Source organism: Phalaenopsis equestris, unplaced genomic scaffold (genome assembly GCF_001263595.1).
Source record: "Phalaenopsis equestris unplaced genomic scaffold, ASM126359v1 Scaffold000307, whole genome shotgun sequence".
Lineage (NCBI taxonomy): Eukaryota > Viridiplantae > Streptophyta > Magnoliopsida > Asparagales > Orchidaceae > Phalaenopsis > Phalaenopsis equestris.
The window spans coordinates 41,027-60,198 of NW_018164749.1; the positions used below are offsets into that span (position 1 = coordinate 41,027).

Below are 19,172 nucleotides of genomic sequence, written 5' to 3' on the forward strand. Positions count from 1 at the left end.
TTTGATGCAGTAGCGTTCCGAAAACTCACCTTGCCTGTTTGGGCAAATTGCATTTCGGCAGCTTATGCGTCTTGAAAACGCTGAAAACAACCCTCACTAGATATCTATATGTTGTAACATCTTTCTAACAGCAGTTTGATTTTTTCAAAAAAATAAAAATTTATAATAATCAATGCAACTAATTTATCAACAAATTATTTTTAAACAGCTTATCAATAGATTATTCAATAAGTTACAGCCACCCCAAACAAACCCGACCCTTTAATTGCTTTAAATATTTAATTTTAAAAATTAAAAACATATTAAAATTTTATTTATATATTTTTTTATCATTATTTTTATCTAATATTTTTTAACTATGATGCATGTTGAACACAAGAAAGAGAATTGCACAAAACACAATAAACGCACTACTAAAAAAATTTAGAAAATTAGTTACACATCAAGCTAATATTAAATGTTTCTAATAAAAAACCTAAACTTTCATATTTATATAACACCCGAATCATTATAATCAAATTAAAAATATAATATTAATTTCTTTAAAATCCTTTCTATACATACATTTTCATGTTATTATGACACTAAAATATGATACAAGTAAACATAAAAGTTTTAGCAGTAGAAAGGCAAATATAAATCTCCCAGAAATTAAATACAAAATAAAAAGCATTAAACCATTAATAAACCATGAAATAATTAATATTAGAAAAATTAATGAAAGCCTTTAGATGTAAGCTAGTTGCAAACAGTAAAGTACCAACAACAACACCTTCATTGTTGGGTCTCAAGCCCATGATACGATAATCGATAGCCAGCATAAAATTTTGATCGAAAAAATCACGACATTAATGCTTTAAAATAAAAAGTAAAGCATGATGAACGAAATAGATCATCTATCAAAACTAATAATAATTAAGAATAATTAAACATGCTTCGGCGTGTAAATGAGATTATTCAAAAAGATTATTTATGAATTAAAGCAAAACACAAAGTCTTATGATTATCAAATAAATGGTTATAAACGGGCCACATAGGAATTAGACTGAGTAACATATCTAACCCAACGATAAGGATTGTAGGTCTTCGATTTCTTTGCTATCTGCAAATATCTCACCTGAAATGACACAAATTTCACCACTGAGATGCATAAACAAGTAAGAGAAAATATAAGAGTCATGTAATATATGACAAGATTAAATTTTGGGGCATTTACATACGTACCGCCCAATTCATAACACCCACCAAGCTCTGCTTTTTTATATTCACACCATCCATATCTAGGGGTGTAAACGAACCGGACACGAGCGAACAGAGCTTGTTTTCGTGTTTGATTCGTTTGAAATTTAATTTGTTTGAAATAAGCTCGTATTCGAAATTGTTCATTAAGTCACTGTTCGTGTTCGTCTCTTAATGAACGAGCCGAACACGAGCTGTTCGTAAACGACGAGCCAGTTTTACATCCCTAATATTAATATATATACATAATATATTACATTAATTATATAACTTATATTATATAAATATATAATATCTATATTAGTATATTATTAATATAATATATTAATATATTATCATGGTTAATTATTATATATTATAATTTATAAAATTTAATTTTTTTAAATATCATAATTTTTTATGCATAATTATTTTAAATTATTTTATATTTCGAACAATAATGATTCGAACACGAACGAACGCATCACTGTCGTATTTGGTTCGTTGAACTAATCGAACTATTAGTATATTATTAATATAATATATTAATATATTATCATGGTTAATTTATTATATCTTATAATTTATACAATTTAATTTTATAAAATAACATAATTATTTTAAATTATTTTATATTTCGAACAATAACGATTCGAACACGAACGAACGAATCACTGTTCGTGTTTGGTTCGTTTAACTAACCGAACAAAAAAAAATGTCTACGTTCGTCTTGCTTACTTATCGAACGAATAGAACACAAACTCATTGACGAACCAAACACGAACTGTTTGCGAACAACGAGCTTTTTTGACAGCCCTATCCATATCAATCATATCAAATCCAAAATACCAATATTTTTTAGATATCTTAAAACAAATATGGCCCCGAGAAAGCTTTATATACATAACACTTAATTCGTATGTATAAATCTTCAATTCATACATATATGATACTTATGCATGAAAAGGTGTGGTTTGCTTTTTAAAAGTTAAAATAGCGGTATGGTTTTATTTGATATGATAGATTTGAGTGATATGAATGTAAGAAGTAAAGTTGAGATATTAGACTTGTAAATACATAGGGATTGGGAGGTATTTATGTAAATTCCTTCAAAGAATATGAACAGCAGAACTGTGTGATACTGGAACCAAATGCACATTCTAAGGACTGAAAACAAATTGTGAAAACCATTTGATCAAGTGTGAAGCTCATTCTAAGAGCTGAAATATCTGCACTACATTTAGATAGAAATTCAAGAGATAATTCTCTAAACTAAAGGATTAAAAAGGACCAAATGGAATCAGGATTCATTTTATGAAATAGTCCCATTTATGTGAATATTGACAGTCATTTATGAAAATAAAGGTGAGCAATGGGAGACCAACAATTAGGACAATAGAACAAGGGAAGATTTACATATATACCATTCAATTCCTATGAATTTATATATCTAACACCTAAACTCATAAGTTATACATATAAAGCATCTCATTTATGCATGAATAGGCATATTCCGCTATTTAAAAGCTAAAATAGTGATATTTTTTTTTATGTCATATGAAAGATTTGAGTAATATATATGTAAAAGGTGATGAAGTTAGATATGTAAATACAAAAGAATTGTGTGGTATATATATAAATTTCCCTAGAACAAAACGTGGAAGCAACTCACCTGAAGCTTAGATGCATTGTACATCGGTATGGTGAAATTCATACTAACAGGTCCTGCTTCCTTCGTCAGATTTCCTGTAATAGTGCAACAAATTACACTGTTGTCCCACCACAGAACCTAGTGACGAAAATAAAGTTGTTTAAACAAACCACTGAATCAAAAAATTCATACCATGTGATTCCTGAGAAAATGTAAGTTTTGCTCGTAATGTGTGTTCGGAGCCTCCAACAATCTAGAAAATTTTCAAATTGTCATAAAACACGATCGAAAAAGTAACAAGTTCTTACAATAACATTCAAGTTTCAACTTAACTTGAGAATTTCTGATGAAAGCAAAAAACATGAAGGAGCATTTACATACATACCACACAATTCTTATGTAGTTACATTTCTAGCATCTAAACATTCATATTTACATGCATACCACCCAAATCCTTAAACATCACGTCAAACTACCACCATCACTACCTTTTTAAAAGTGAAAATACACATTTTCATGCATATATTTATGAAAATACGAATGCTATAACTTAGTGTGAAAATATCTAACTTAGGGTGTTAGATATGTAAATAAAAAAGAATTGCGTGGCATGTATTTGAATTTCCCAAAACATAACTACAATAACACTGCTATTTAAATAGCAATGTGATTTGGAATATATATATATATATATATATATATATATATTATCTTTCAAATGTAAATGTGATGTATTTGGATTAATGTTATCTTGCCATTTAAAATAATTAATGACAACGAATATATTTATTTATTTTTCTTACCATTTAAGCCATAAGTTTGTGGTAAACAAAATTTTATCTAATTAGCCCGCGAGTTAGATTGCTTCAATCTTGGTTATGAATGTTATGCGAATTACCTCAATGTGAAAGATAACAATAAACCAAATGCCTCTTATCCTAAATAACATAGCATTATGTGAAAGAAAATATTAAACCAAGCATAAATAACTAAAAGAAATAAAAAAGACTGCACATGCATCAGAGTAAAATTATATTAAAATATTAAGGGGTATTTATATACAGGCCAGCCAATTGTAATGTTTTTACATATCTAACACTTACACTTTACTTTTATATCACCCAAATCTTTTGTTTCACATCAAAAATGTCATTATTTTAACCTTTAAAATGTGAAATAAACCATTTAGGCTTCGTTTGAGAGAACAGTGCTCCTCCAGAATGCCAAAAGAATGCCTGCCATTCGTTTGGCCAATCGACTACTCCAGAAAAATAATTAAGAAAAAAAATTTCAAGGAACGGCATTTCTCTCCGTTTTGGGGTCATGACATGGGAGCTCCGTTCGCTGTTTCGGAGCACCGTTAGGCTGGTTTCGGAAAACAAAAGTTCTAAAATATCCTTTGGACTGACTTAGAAGAAGAACGGTGCTCCTCCTTTCTGTTCCTCAACTTCACAAGATACAGACGCATGAGCTCAGAGGATCTGCTTCACCAGCAAGCCACCTCACCAATGCCATTGATCTCGTTTCCTAAGCTGGCATCGTCGTGATTCCTTCTCATGCAAGCAGCTCTCCGGCAACCTGCCATCCATTTCTCTCTTTCTTGAGCTCATACCAAAATACGCTTGGATAGACACATACAGGGGATTGATTGATTAGTCGGCAAGCAACACATCGATGTTGTTGATCATGTTTCCCAGGACATACTGATACAACTTTTTGTTGCTAAATCACATTGGTTCTATTGCACTAAAAGCTAGCTGTTTGAAGGCCAAAGAAGCTCTTGACTGCTCTCTTTTACTTGGATAGACTTTCATAGGCCAAAGGGGCACAGATTGACAATCAGTGGCCTTCAATTCCACTGCAAGTTGATATTTTTTGGGTTGCGAGCAGGTAGCTCTGATGAAATGAAAAAAAGAAAAAAAGGAAAAAAAAAGGCGCAGTTTTCTATTTATTGGGTAAACCGAGAGAGGGAAATGGGGAGAGGGGGTGAGAAATGCGGCAGATGAGCAAGAGGAGAAAATGAAATTGTGAGGGACAGATTTGGATTGGTGTAAAAAGAGAGAGAGAGAGAGAGAGAGAGAGAGAGGGTGGCCGAGAAATGGAGAGAGGGATCGTGAGGGAGTTGAAAACCAGAAAGATAAGACAGGGAGGGGGGCAAGAGAGATCGAAAGGTTGTGACAGCAGACAGGCCCAAAGAGATTCCTCAAAAATTTCCACCACCTCCGTCGATGCCACCTCGACCCGCCGCTGGTCAAATACTTCCTAAATCTGCTTCTTCATTTTTTTCGGTAGTCAATCGATTTTCTGCTACAACCTTCTCCCTTCCTCTCACAATCGTCGAAATGGGGAGAAAAAAGATGGAAGTGAGAATTTGGAAACGGAAAACTCGGCGGCGAGTGGCTTTGGGATTTGAGTCTTATGGCAAGGTGGACAGTTGTTGCCAATTCTATTTCTATAATCTAAAAAAAATTAGGATATTTTTTTTCTTTTATCTTACAAAATTATATTCACAAACGATAATAATTGATTTTTAAAAAAAAACAATAATTTTTTTTTTAATTCAAACAGCAAATATCGTTCCAGGAACCGAAATTTTAAAATGATTATTATTTTAAAGCTGGTTTTAATGGAGCTTTTATGAATGTAGAAGCTCTCTCAAACAAAGCCAATGCAAAGGAAAGATAGCATGTATGTATAAATTGAAGTTTAGGTGCTAGATATGTAAATACATAGAAATTGTAAAAGCTCTCTCAAACAAAGCCAATGCAAAGGAAAGATAGCATGTATGTATAAATTGAAGTTTAGGTGCTAGATATGTAAATACATAGAAATTGAGTGATACGTATGTAAATCTTCCAAATATTAAATATTTGGTCGTTACCTTATTTAGGCTCCATTCTAGCTTCCTATTCATTTCCTTAAAATCAGTTGTTTGTCCAATCGCCCCAGATTCCAAGTCGAAGCTAACCCTGCAGAGTACTCAACAATATATATATTTTAGGACGTCAATAAACGATAAAAAAAGGCAGGTCATACATACGTAATGCTTTAACATTAATTAATATCTACGTAGGATAAAAAGACATACATACTACCCAATTCTTATACGTATACATCTAACACCCAAACTTTACATATCACATCAAAAATACCATCATTTTACCTTTTAAAAAGTAAATTACACTTTTTCATGCATGGATAAGATGGTATTTAAGTAATAATCTAAGTTTAGTGTTAAATAATAGAAATACATAAGAATCGAGTGGTATGCATGTAAATCTTCCTAAACATAACTGTAAAACAGATGAGAGTAAGGCAGTTGCTGTTGATAATGATGAAAAATCCTTTTTTGAGCCATGATAAAACTTAAATTAATGCCAAATTGTCTTCAACATAGTTGGACAATAAGACATTGATAAAAGAATACATAAACTTTAATTGGAACAGCAGAAATTACAGTGTTCTCAGAATGCAACCAAATCCACAATAAAAATTAGGAAGATTCACATACATACCACTTAATTCCTATTTATTTACATATATAACACCTAAATTTTAATTTTTACATACATGCCACCTTCAGCTTACGTATGCATGAAAAGCGTATCTCACTTTTCGAAAGTTAAAATGGTGCTATTTTTTATGAGACATGAAAGACTTGGGTGGTATAAATGTAAAAGGTAAAATTTAGGCTTTAGATATGTAAATACATACAAATTGGGTGGTTAATATTTTAATGCCCCTAATTAAAAACAAGAACCAAATAGAAATATCACCTTGTTGTATATTTTGGCACTGGCATTTGCACTGTAATTGTATTTGCATTTATACTTGATAAAAAATCGGCACGGATTTTAATAATGACTTCAGCCTTCACCAAAGAAAAAAAAAATATTTATATTAACAGCTATTTAGCCTTACGGGTGTAAACGAGTCAAGTCAAGCTCGAACCACCCTTGACTTCAACTTAAGGCTTGAGCTTGATTAATTAATCCACTTCGAGCGCAAACTTAATTTTAAAAATTAGAGCCGGATCAAGATAATAAATAATAAAAAATCACTTGATATAAAATATAAGGTATAATTCTTAAAACAGTTTTAATGATTTTAAGATAAAGTCTTGAATTTTAATATATTTTAAGTATATTTTATATTACTTATTTTTTAAATGAGCCGACTCACAACCTAACAAGTCGAGTTGTGGCTGGTTTGAGCTTTAGCTTGCTAACTCATTGAGCTCAGCTCAGAAGCAATTTATTGAGCTGAGCCCGAGTCAACTTTGACTCGGTTACACCCCTAATTTAGACCAACGCCAATTCACCAGATCAAAAGAAAACTAGTGTCAATATTTTATGCACCTTGAGGGGCCCAGCTTCTTCAATCAATGCATTGATACGGAAAGGAGGCTTGAATTCTTGAGTCATTCTGTAGTTCATGACAGAAAATTCTCCATCAGGTGGTACCTGTGATCAAAGATAGTCAACAGTAATCTTAATATTTTCATTTAAAAATGCATTATACTAAGTGAAGATGTAATGAATATATTAGTATTTAGCTATAACTTTCTTTATGATAAACTCACCAAACTTAAGGTTCTATCCAAATCAAAATTATCAAGATGTACAGATTCATGGAAGTTACAATCATCGAGGATCACCGTCCCTCCTCCCGAAGAAGTTCTATAATCTGCAAAATAAAAAAATTGGAGGTAAATGCAGTGCTTCACTTTAAGCTTAAGAAGCATTTACGTACATGTCACCCAATTCCTATGTATTCACATATCTAGCACCTAAACTTTACTTTTTACATTTATACCACCCAAGTCTTTCATATCACATCAAAAATACGACCATTTTAACTTTAAAAAAAAGAAGAAATTCCCCTTTTCAAGCATAGTTAAGGTGGTATACATGTAAAAATTGAAGTTTACGTGTTAGACATGTAAATACATAGGATTTGAATGATATGTATGTAAATCTTCCTAAACTTAGTGGACTAAAAGTAAGAATGGCTAATCATGTTCTTAAACAAAATACCACCCAACACTTAAACCACCAATCTAGAGCAATGGATAAGAGCGTCATCACCATCAACAACTATTTAAGATTGGCTTTATGAATCCTCATTCTCCATTATTTCATTGGAAGATTTACATCCATGCCACTTAATTCCTATGTATTTATATTTCTAACACCTAAACTTCAATTTTTACATATAGGACACTTTATCCATGCATAAAGAGATATATTTCACTTTTTAAAAGTTAAAAAAAATGATATTTTTGATGTGATGCAAAAGATTTGGGTTGATGTAAAAAATAATCTTTACGTGGTAGATATGTAAATACATAGGAATCAGGTTGTATGTATGTAAATGCCCCTACTTCATTTTGAGTACTATATGAAACATTAAGCATTTTCTATAAATATGATTTTGTACAACCTTTGACAAATATTACCTTCTTCTACCCTCTTCCTTCAGAAATCATTCGGCAGTAATTTATCTACACATCTGATGAGTATAGTTTCTATCATTCATTATCCATTTCCAACCACTCAAGTCTATTACTTCATTTGCAATAGCTGACACTCTCACGATTCATCTAATATAATTATTCATTAATATATTCTTTCTAGTTTTCATGCATATAAATCTAAACATTTTCATTTCAATCACACTTAGTTTGGCTAACGATGACTTTCTTATAACCCAAACTTACAAAATATACAATATGACTGTCATAATAAAATTTTAAAATATTAATTAATTTAAAAAAATATTACCTATTTACGACACTTCAAAGGTGTCGCTTGAGCGGCGAGCAAAAGCGAGAAGAGCAGAGTAAAAGGTTTTGCCCTAAAAGAAGAAAAAAGAAAAAGAAGAAGAAGATGAAGAAGATGAAGAAGAAAGGGAAGAGGAAGGGGGAGACAAACGGCTCAAATAGAAGAGGCGAGCCGCATTCGAGGGAGGAAGGGAGGAGGCAAATGGTTAAAGGGCACGCAAGAAGAGTTACTTCATGCAGGAGTGCTCGATCAAACACCTAAAGGCTCGAGCGAGCCTTCTTCGTGCCTCCATTTCCTGTACAAGGGAGAAGAAGATCGCAACTTCCTATAACTTTACCGAGCAAAAGATGAGGACAAGCTTGAGCAGCTTTTTTGCATCCAGGAGAGCTCGAATGAGCTCTGTAGGCTCGCAGTTCAGGGAGCGGTCAAGCAAGAGCTTTGTCCATAAACTTAAGCGCTGAATGAGCAATGGAATCGACTGAAAGTGAAAGAACTTGGAAGTTTTTAGGTATCATTTTGAAGCAACAACAACAACAACAAACCTTGATCCCAGTGGGGTCAGCTACAAGTTCAAAAAACTGTTACATTAAAAATTGTTAAATTTTATTAAAAATTTTTAGGAATTTTTCACAATAAAAACTAAGACAAAAGGAGAGGAATTTCATGTATGAAGTTTAAATTTCATATTTGATTATTAGTTTCTTCATTAATTTGTCTTAAATTACAAAATAAGAACCCTAAAAATAAAACCTAACTAAATTCAAATTGTTATTATAGATGCAACAAAAGATTAGATTGGACTAAGGAAAAGGAGAATTTGATTACATCGTGCCAGTGGGCAAATATGATTTTGTTTATGAAAGCAATTGCAACTGCTTTTATTGCTTCCAGTAGTTCTTTTAAAATACAAAAGTTCATATTTTTTTAAATAAAGAAATAATAAAATATGATATATACATGATATGCATGCATATAGAGTTATCCCGAGATTGTATTAGTTGAAGGATGTGATGTTCCCGTGCACTAAAATAAAAATTGAAATGAAAATGGAAACGATTGCCTACTCTTTTGGTGGGTTGGAAAATGTTAAACTTCTACTTTTAGTATATATTTAGACGATGAATTCCTTTTACGAATATTGTAACAAAAATAAATAAAATTAAACATAAACTATTTTCTTTATTGTTTGCTTTTTATTTCTCACACTTTTTTACTAATTGCAATTAACAAAATATTTTAAGACAAAAATTATTATTTTAAAAATATTTAGTCCACTAAGTAGTTTAGCACACACCTTTAGTTGCTCAAATTTTATATAAAAAACTTGTTATAAGATAGATAGATCCTAGATAGTACGTGTACAGACGTCGGGGAGCTTAGGCTGATAGGTATTATACTTTAGTTTTTTGCTTTGACAATGGTAAAAGTTTAAGTATGAATAAATTATTGTAAATTAAAATTTTATGAAATAGAATACCTTTTTTGAGTTTTGAATCATTTTATTTATGAGTTGAAACGATTAGATAATTTTCTTTCGTCTGATGGTCAGTTCTCGTTTTGATAATAATCCAAGCTCCTAGGCTGACTCGTGATGATAACTGGTCTAATTATATTATTATAATATTAACTTTAAGCCTCAACTATATTCTTTGATTACATAATACTTCAAAATTACAATGTTTTAGATAACTCTACCTTAGCTCTAGAGGTCATATCCACATTCTTTTATATTATAAATCCAAAATATTTCAATCAGGCAAATTTAAATATTACTTTATCCTCTAATAATATTGATGACTTTCTTATAACCCAAACTTAAATGCATACAATATAACAGGTCTAATTATATTTTTATAATATTACCTTTATGTCTTAACTATATTATTTTATCACATAATACTCCAAAACTACAGCATTCTAGATACTCTACTTCAACTCTAGAAGTTATATCCACATTCCTGCGTATTATAGATCCAACATATTTAATTTTGGCAAATTAAGTATCACTTTATCATCTAATAATATCGATTACTAATAATTAATATGATACAAACTAAGTTTCAATCAAATTGATAATCATACCATACATAGAGTTTCCAACATTTCTGCCAATGCTTAGGTCCTCATTAAGAGCCAATCGTATATCAGGATTTCCACTGAGGTAGCTTTTCATTTGAATAGTTCCATCAATCTCAGAAGTAAGTATATATCCCTGCATTAAGAGATTTCGATTATGTTGATGAAGATGATAATAAAAGGTATAGTAGCAAATATATTAATTGATGTTGGAGAAATTTAAAAACTTAACCAAAACATCATTAATCATCCATCATTGAAATAAAGAAATAGACCCATTTTGTAAGAGAAATAATTGAATCTATGTGGAGAGCTCAAATTATAATCCACTTGAAATGTATATCAGATGATGAAACCCAGATACCAAAAATCTAACAAATTTTATAAGAGAAATTTTCATATATACCAAAATTTTTATATGTATTTACATGTCGATATTTACATTCATATCTAAGCATGAAAAGGTGTATTTAACTTTTAAAAAGTTAGTGATAGTGGTTTTTCGATGTGATGTCAACGATTTAAGTGTTATGTACAAAAATATGAAATTTTAGGTATAAATATGTAAGAATTGTGTAGTATATATGTAAATGCCCCAATATATAAGAGCCTCAAAATCTAAAATACTAAAAAATAAACGAGCAGAACACCACAATATATAAGCTCAAAATAGAGTGAAGCCTGTGATGATTTTTTAGTTATTTTTTTTGGAACAAGTCAAAAGTGTTCTTAAAAAGTTTATGCTAAACTAGCTACAGATTTAGGATTACACTAACGATCAATATCCAATTTGTATATTTTTATATCAGTTGTGGAGAAAACTATTTTAAGATATTAAAAATAAAATACTTTAATGCATAGGATTTAATAATTCTAATCAAAGAGGCCTTTGAATAGATAGATAGATAGATTATATATATATAAGCGTATGCATTGAGAGAATTTACAGTGTAAAGACACGTTTAGGAGTTTAAAGGTCCAAATCAGTAAATTAAAAAGATGGACAGAATGAATTTATGAAGATAAATGACAAAATAAATGGCTCTAGGTCCAATAAAAAAAGAGAACATGGATGAAGATAAAACATTTTATAGGCATATTATATAATTATTTGGTTATGCATGCTACAGAACAAATATTTAAACAGTTTAAACTATCAAAATGCGTCACTACGTACTTTGTTTAACACAGAATGTGAAATACAATAAAACATGAAATGATTAAAATAAAACTTGAAATAATTAAGGAGCATTTACATACATACCACCAATTCCTATGTATTTACATATCTAACACCTAAACTTTATTTTTACATTAATAACACCTAAATCTCTCATATCACATCAAAAATATCACCATCTTAGCTTTTCATGCATGGATAAGATGGCATGTATGTAAAAATAGAAGTTTAGATGTTAGATATGTAAATACATAGGAATTGATTGGTATGTATGTAAATCTTCCAATTATTAATTATTTAACTAGGTTTAAAGTGATGTTTAATATTGTCTACACTTCAAAAAGCATTCCTAATAATTTAAATATCCAAATAGTCTTATAAATGAATAATTGTTATGTTTATTGCAAACCTTGGGCAAATACCTATGGCAGGGCTTTGTGCATCAGGCCTTGGCAATAATATCATATCGACGAGACTACCACTTAACACCAGCATTTAAATATGTAGCATCAGAGCAATTTTAGCGGGTGTGAAATTGATTATCATTGACTAATATAAGTAGAAGATTAAATGATATTTAGATGCTGTCAGGTATATTAAAATAATTATACCGAAGAGTAAAAATACAGATGAGAATATAACTAGTAGAATTACATAGCTAAATAAATAAGTAACATAGAAGTATTATGCAAAAAAGGTAATAGTGAACTTCCAGGCAATTTTTCATATCAACTATGATAAGAATGATTTAGATAATTATATTAGAGTGGTAAGGGATGCATTAATTGAAGATAAAGTATTCAAAATTTAACTTCGATGATTTAGCAATGTAAAGCAAAAGGAGAAAAAAAAAGCACCAATAAATAGGATAGCTGAAATGAATGTAAAGGATTCAAAAGGACAAGGAGTAGAACAAAGAAAATATAAATGTAATTGGGCAAAATAAATTGCGCCAAATAGTTTAGGAAGATTTACATACCTAAAATTCAATTCCTATGTATTTACATAACTAACAACCTTGCATATGCACCAAAAGGTGTCTTTCACTTTTAAAATTTAAAATGGTGGTTTTTTTTTAATATGATATAAAAAAATTTCGAGTGTATAAATGTAAAAAAGTAAATTTTAAGTGTTAGATATGTAAATACAACCGAATTAGGAAGTATGTATGTAAATGCCCATAGTTTTAACAGGTCACGCTCACAGAATATTAAAAAGTAATGGAAAGCAAATATTTATAAAGTCAAGATTTGGAATAAGACTGATAAAAATCATAATGAGGAAGAGATCAAAAACTTCCAAAATTACAGAAAAAAATGAGTGAAGTGCCAAAATAGTCCCTTGACTATTTATATGGAGTCATTTTAGTCCCAAAATTTAAAAAAGTGCTAAATTATTAGTCTCCAGGCTGTTTTAAATTGGGGTAAAATAATTCTCACTAGGATTATTTCAACCGATATTAAAAGAGTGGGGACTAAATTGAAACATTTATAAACTATGGGACTAAAATGACCCAATGCAAAATGTCAGTGGCCCGTTTTGACACATATATGTATATATAGAGAGAGAGAGAGTTAACATTTCAGTGGAACCTAAGGGGCAAATAGAAGTATGTAATTAAGCCTTTACAGTTTTCCTTCTTTGGGGAAAAAGTTTTCCAAAATGACTAACGATACTGGAATGTAAAGCTGCTTGTAATACACATGCCTAAATGGTAATTAAAAAAAACTAGCACAAAAGGCAGTTATAAAGAGAAGTATAAATTGCTGAAAAATCAATGTAAGTTTACTCACACTAGAGCTGAAAGTGACACTAATTTTTTCGATAACATCAACAAATATTTCATCCCTCTGCCGCCCACCAGGCTCATTGGAGACAACAGATTTCGTAACAGCTGTTCCTGGCATCCGTTTAGAGCTTTGCTGCATTAATGCATGATGCATCAGTTAATTTGATCGACAGAAGAACAAAATTATAATTAGGAAGATTTATATGCAAAACATTCAATTCCTATGTATTTACATATATAACACCTACACTTCAATTTTACATACATGCCACTTTACCCATGCATGAAAAAATGCATTTCACTGTTCAAAAGTTAAAATGATGGTATTTTTTATGTGATATGAAATATTTAGGTGATACAAATGTAAAAAGTAAAGTTTAGGTGTTAAATATGAAAACAAATAGGAGTTGAGTGGTATGTATGTAAAAGCCCCTTAAAATTAATCCAAATGCACTACTTAAATGAGATTAAGGTGTTCGATTAGAAACATAACAAAATTCCACAAATTTTTCCATCACTATATATCATAACATATGGCGTAACACATGGTTTATACCATAAACATTGCTGCCGGGCCAAGAGGTGGCATTCGAGAAGAATCAACCACAATTGGTTCATTAAATACATAAGACTTTAGAACCTCTGTAGATGTCGTTTGTGGATAGCCAAAGTCCTGCAAATAAAATATACAACTCATTTAAAAGATTACTAAAGCAATGATATTAAGAGCTAACATGCTAAGAAACTCCTACAAATCAATATATTTATCATAGAATACTCGCTATCATTGTTAACAACATTATTAACAAATAAGATACTTACGATGATTTCATCAAGTAATTCATATACAAGAACAAAGTTTTTGCGTAACGAATCTTCATTAAGAACCCCAAGGTAATCTTTAATTATGCGTGCTATCCTTTGTAGAAGCTCCAAAACAAGAGATGGTGAAACATTTGCTCTCGTAGTGGCAACAAACATCAATCCTGCTACCTTTGCGTGAATGTAATTAACTCCATCCACATTCTGTAAAACCAAATGAAATAAGTAACTTGAATTGAATGATAAAAAATTAAAGCAAGCAACTAAGGGCTTGTTTGTGGTCAATTTCTAAAAACATGTTCATTTAATGTGATTTTAAAATATTTTTATTTCTAAAAACAAATAAACATATTTTTGAAAACTGAGTGTTTTTAAAAATAATCACATCTTAATCAAATATTTCAAAAATGTTTATTTCAAATCAAAACAAGCAAAATAAAATAAAATTAAAAATTAGACATTAAAAAATAAAAAATGATCCCAAATGGCCCCTAAGAATATCAGTAAGTGAACCACATTGATGATTAAGCAAAATTAAGGCAACTGAAATTATATCAACAAGATTCAGAAAATGCAGTATAACAAGCATCCAGAAATCTAATATTCCTAAAACATAAATTTCACAATTTCATAAAATGAAGCAAAGCAAGCAACATGGTGCAGCAACATATGCCTGCGCATAATTTAATCTCACAAAAATCACACAGTTCATCTGAAATCACAAGCTTATCATATAATTCAGGTAAAGGATCACATGTCCACATGGGTTGTCGCAGAAACAGTCAGCATGAAACCAATTGGATAATTAACATTTAGTCGAAGACATATGGAGCTCTATTATAAAAGTATCATTAGGTGAAGAGCTGATGCAAATCTCAAATTTTATAAAAAACAAAAAAAAAAAAAAACAGGATGAAGCATTAAAGAAAACAAATTCAAATTTGAGTGTTGATGCAACTTCAGTTGATTTTATTTAATTAGTTTTTTTCTTCTGTTTTTAGGCATTTCAATTAGAATCATCCCTATAATGTTCCCTATGAGTTGTATTCTCTGCTTTCCTTAATTCCTTCCATTTGTTCATGCGGGCTAAAAAACTTTGTGCTCTGGCTTCTACTAAGAAATGATTTTTTTATTTATTTCTTTGTATAGTTTCCAATCAAATTTTCAAAAAAAAAATTATATATGAGATACCCAAGATTTTTCCCTCCATAGTTAATTACTTCTTCCAATAGCGATGGAAAATTTTCTATTAAGGCTAGTCATTGAGATAATAGATGTTTAGCATATAATAGCATCAATTTGTTTTATATATTAAAAAATTTATCACATTTAGCTTAGAGCAAATGAAGAATGAGATAATAATGAAACAGATCAAGATCTCATGATTTTATCATTTTGAGTGATCTACTTAATAGATGTTTAGCATATAATAGCATCAATTTGTTTTATATATTAAAAATTTATCACATTTAGCTTAGAGCAAATGATGAATGAGATAGTAATAAAACAGATCAAGATCTCATGATTTTATCATTTTGAGTGATTTACTTAGTTAGAGGAGATAGACAACCTAACCTAACAGAAGGGTCTTTGTCCACAACCATTGGTTAATTCGTTCAAGGGCATTCTATAAACCTGGAATGGATTTTTGTCAAATACGATAAATTTAAAATAATTAATTAACACAGAGCTTTTTGTCCCACCCTGCATAATTCAAAACTCAAGAAGAAAAGTCATTAAATAACATATGGGCTATAGTTATGATTGTAATATAACATTGTTTGCAGTGAATCACCCAATCATAGAGATTTGATCATATTTACTACTTTTGTGGTCACATCACAACAAAAAAACGCAAGCAAAGAGCACGAACGACCCACATTCTAACTAGTATGTGCTAATTTGAGAATGATAATAAAAATACACTTAATATGATATTAACACTTTACAAAATTAAATTATTCTTAACTTTGTCACCCTAACAACTTGCTATGGATGATGGATGAATTTTGCTCTTAAATTTGCAATGATAAATTTCATTAAGAAATTTTAAATTTTGCAATATTTTTTTATATTTATTCTATTAGAATTTCAGGTCATTTTAAAGATAGAAATCCCTCCAATTGAGATTCTCCATGACAACTTGTTGTGGAAGATAGATGAATTTTGCTCTTAAATTACCACTTAAACTTAAAAGGAAGAATTTATAAGATATTGTTAAGATTCGCAATGTTTTATAGTGCAGAATGTTGGTCTGTAAAAGAGAAGAATAAAACTAAGTGTTATTGAGATGAGAATGCTTGGGTGGATGAGTGGCTTTAAACTTAGAGACAAAATGTGAAACGAATATATCTATGAAAGGGTTGGTGTAGCTCCAGTAGCAGCAAGATTAGAGGGAGTCGTCTTACATGGTTTGGTCACATTAAATGTCGACCATCTAATGATCCTGTTAGAAGAGAAGATGTTTTAGATTTAACTTTTGGAAATGTAAAGATAGACCTAAAAAGAGGTAGGCATGTTGTATAAAACATGGTTTTAATCTATTAGAATTAAATAAAAATATTACACTCAATAGAACACAATGGGGAAAAAGAACTCGTGTAGCCAAGCCACTTAGTGGGATAAAAATTTTCTTATTGTTGTTGTCGTTGTCACTATTTGCTCAATCCTTTCATCATATTTATACTTCAAGAAATATAAATAGCTTAGAAAATACATAAAATATAAGAATTTTGACATAGTAATAAAAATAAGCAATCAAAAAATAATTAAGTTATCATTAATTGAGCATTTCAGCTTTCTCTAAGTGAACTACTTGTTGAACAATAATGGGGTATATTGACAAATGTAAATAAATAAGTGGATAAATGTTCAAGCTTGTTTATTTATATGTTAAGTTTATAATATTATTCAAACTTACTTAATTATCTAAATAAACGAATATAAACAAGTCTTATTGAATGAGTATTGATTTGTTGATCGAGTGTACTAGTTCACTTAAAAACCTACTCCCAAAAGTGCTAGCACGTAAAGATTCACAGAATATGCTACATGAGGCACAACAATTATGCCTAGATCGATGAGAATAAAACGAACAATTTTTATAGTAATTTTTTTTTTGCTTGGACATAACTAATTAATTAAATATCAAGGTTGTAATAATCAAAAACACTATATATGTGCTTTGAGATGAAAAAATGGCAATCCGAGTGTCAAATTTTACTCATAGTTTTCTCCATTTTTAGGGATTTTAATTTTAGTTTTCCTTTCTTAAGTGTACCTTAGGGTGTTTGTGATATGTACTTTACACTTCGTTTTTTTAACTCAATCCCTTAATCAAATCTAGTTGCTTGCATTGTTTGGATGTTCAGTTTGATTCTCTTGAATTTCAAGAACTTGTGGCACGCATGATTTAATTCCTTGGACCATAACTTACATGATTTCGAACAAAGTAACTTCTTACTATATATTTTCTGATCTATAATTTATGTGATTTTATGTTGTTTCCGCCATGATCTGATCCGGAGCTTCCAATTTCCAAGACGGGAACAAATCGTTAGACTATGAACAAAAAAAATTACAAAAATATAACAATTAATCATCTAACAATAAATGAAAAAGCCACTACATAAAAAAAAATCAAATTAAATAGTTAAATTTATCTTATTTTAGGTTGTCCATGTCTTCTATGAACACATCCTTCTCTAATTCTCATCTTTATACAAAAGTTTAGATATGAAAATAGGTTAATGTAAAAAATAGTAAGCTACCCATAGCCTTGAGCTGTCAAAAAGACTCATCGTTGCGAACAGCTCGTGTTTAGTTTGCTAAATAACTTGTGTTTGATTCATTTATTAAACAAACGAATTGAACACAAACAAAATGTTTTAGTCGACTTATAAGCAAGTCGAACACAAGTAAATTTTTGTTTAATCGTGTTCAGGTCATTTTGGCTTGAATTAATTAAATAATAAATAAATAAATAAATAATCTATAAAATTTAAAATATTGGAATCTTTGATATGATATCAATTAAAATATTGGTGTTATATATCTAAATACATAACAGCTAGGTGGTATGTATGTAAATGCCCGTGTGTTCAGAAATGTAAATACTTAAGAAATGGGTGACATGTATGTAAATGCCCGAAAAAACCCCACCTGGGCCACCTTATCACCTCTGCCTGCTTTTTTAGAAGTAAGATTTGTAAATATATAAGAAATGTGTACGTAAATGCCTACATTGGTGCTAGTCAAAGATAAAAAAACAATATGTATGGTAGTGAATATTTATACTTCTAAATTACAGTAACATAACAGATAAGAAAATAATATGTATGTTAGTCGATCAAAGATAAATTAATGTAGGAAAAATAAGATATGATCATTCAATAAATTTCATAACATTTAACTATATTACACTATATCATTTTCTTATTTATAACATTTTATCTATATAATCATCATAGAAGCACCGTCAAGCATAATCAAACACCAGCCCTGCCCGATACTGTCGGCGCTTAAAAAGGAAAGGGGGGGAAAGAGAGTTTTGGATGTTTGGGGGTCGCCCATAAGAAGTTGTCGGTCGCCGGAATCGAAATCCCGTTGCCCGCTTGGGAAGGACTTTTTAATTTACATATATATATATATATA

The 19,172-nt window shown here is 30.1% G+C and overlaps 1 protein-coding gene across 2 annotated transcripts in view; it reads right to left on the reverse strand.

Annotated features, from left to right (window-relative positions):
* Window positions 1–897: 897 nt before the first annotated feature.
* Window positions 898–19,172, reverse strand: part of LOC110025590 (AP-4 complex subunit mu-like) — a 39,343-nt gene continuing 21,068 nt past the window's right edge. For both annotated transcript variants that reach the window (XM_020726145.1, XM_020726146.1), the window contains 11 exons: window positions 14,520–14,723; window positions 14,254–14,370; window positions 13,702–13,830; window positions 10,735–10,864; window positions 7,452–7,555; window positions 7,228–7,332; window positions 6,646–6,740; window positions 5,751–5,838; window positions 3,062–3,122; window positions 2,891–2,964; window positions 898–1,117 (listed from right to left, as the gene is read on the reverse strand). In XM_020726145.1, the coding sequence (XP_020581804.1) occupies window positions 1,019–1,117; window positions 2,891–2,964; window positions 3,062–3,122; window positions 5,751–5,838; window positions 6,646–6,740; window positions 7,228–7,332; window positions 7,452–7,555; window positions 10,735–10,864; window positions 13,702–13,830; window positions 14,254–14,370; window positions 14,520–14,723 (1,206 nt within the window). In that variant the 3' untranslated portion in view covers window positions 898–1,018. The remainder of the gene's footprint in view (window positions 1,118–2,890; window positions 2,965–3,061; window positions 3,123–5,750; window positions 5,839–6,645; window positions 6,741–7,227; window positions 7,333–7,451; window positions 7,556–10,734; window positions 10,865–13,701; window positions 13,831–14,253; window positions 14,371–14,519; window positions 14,724–19,172) is intronic.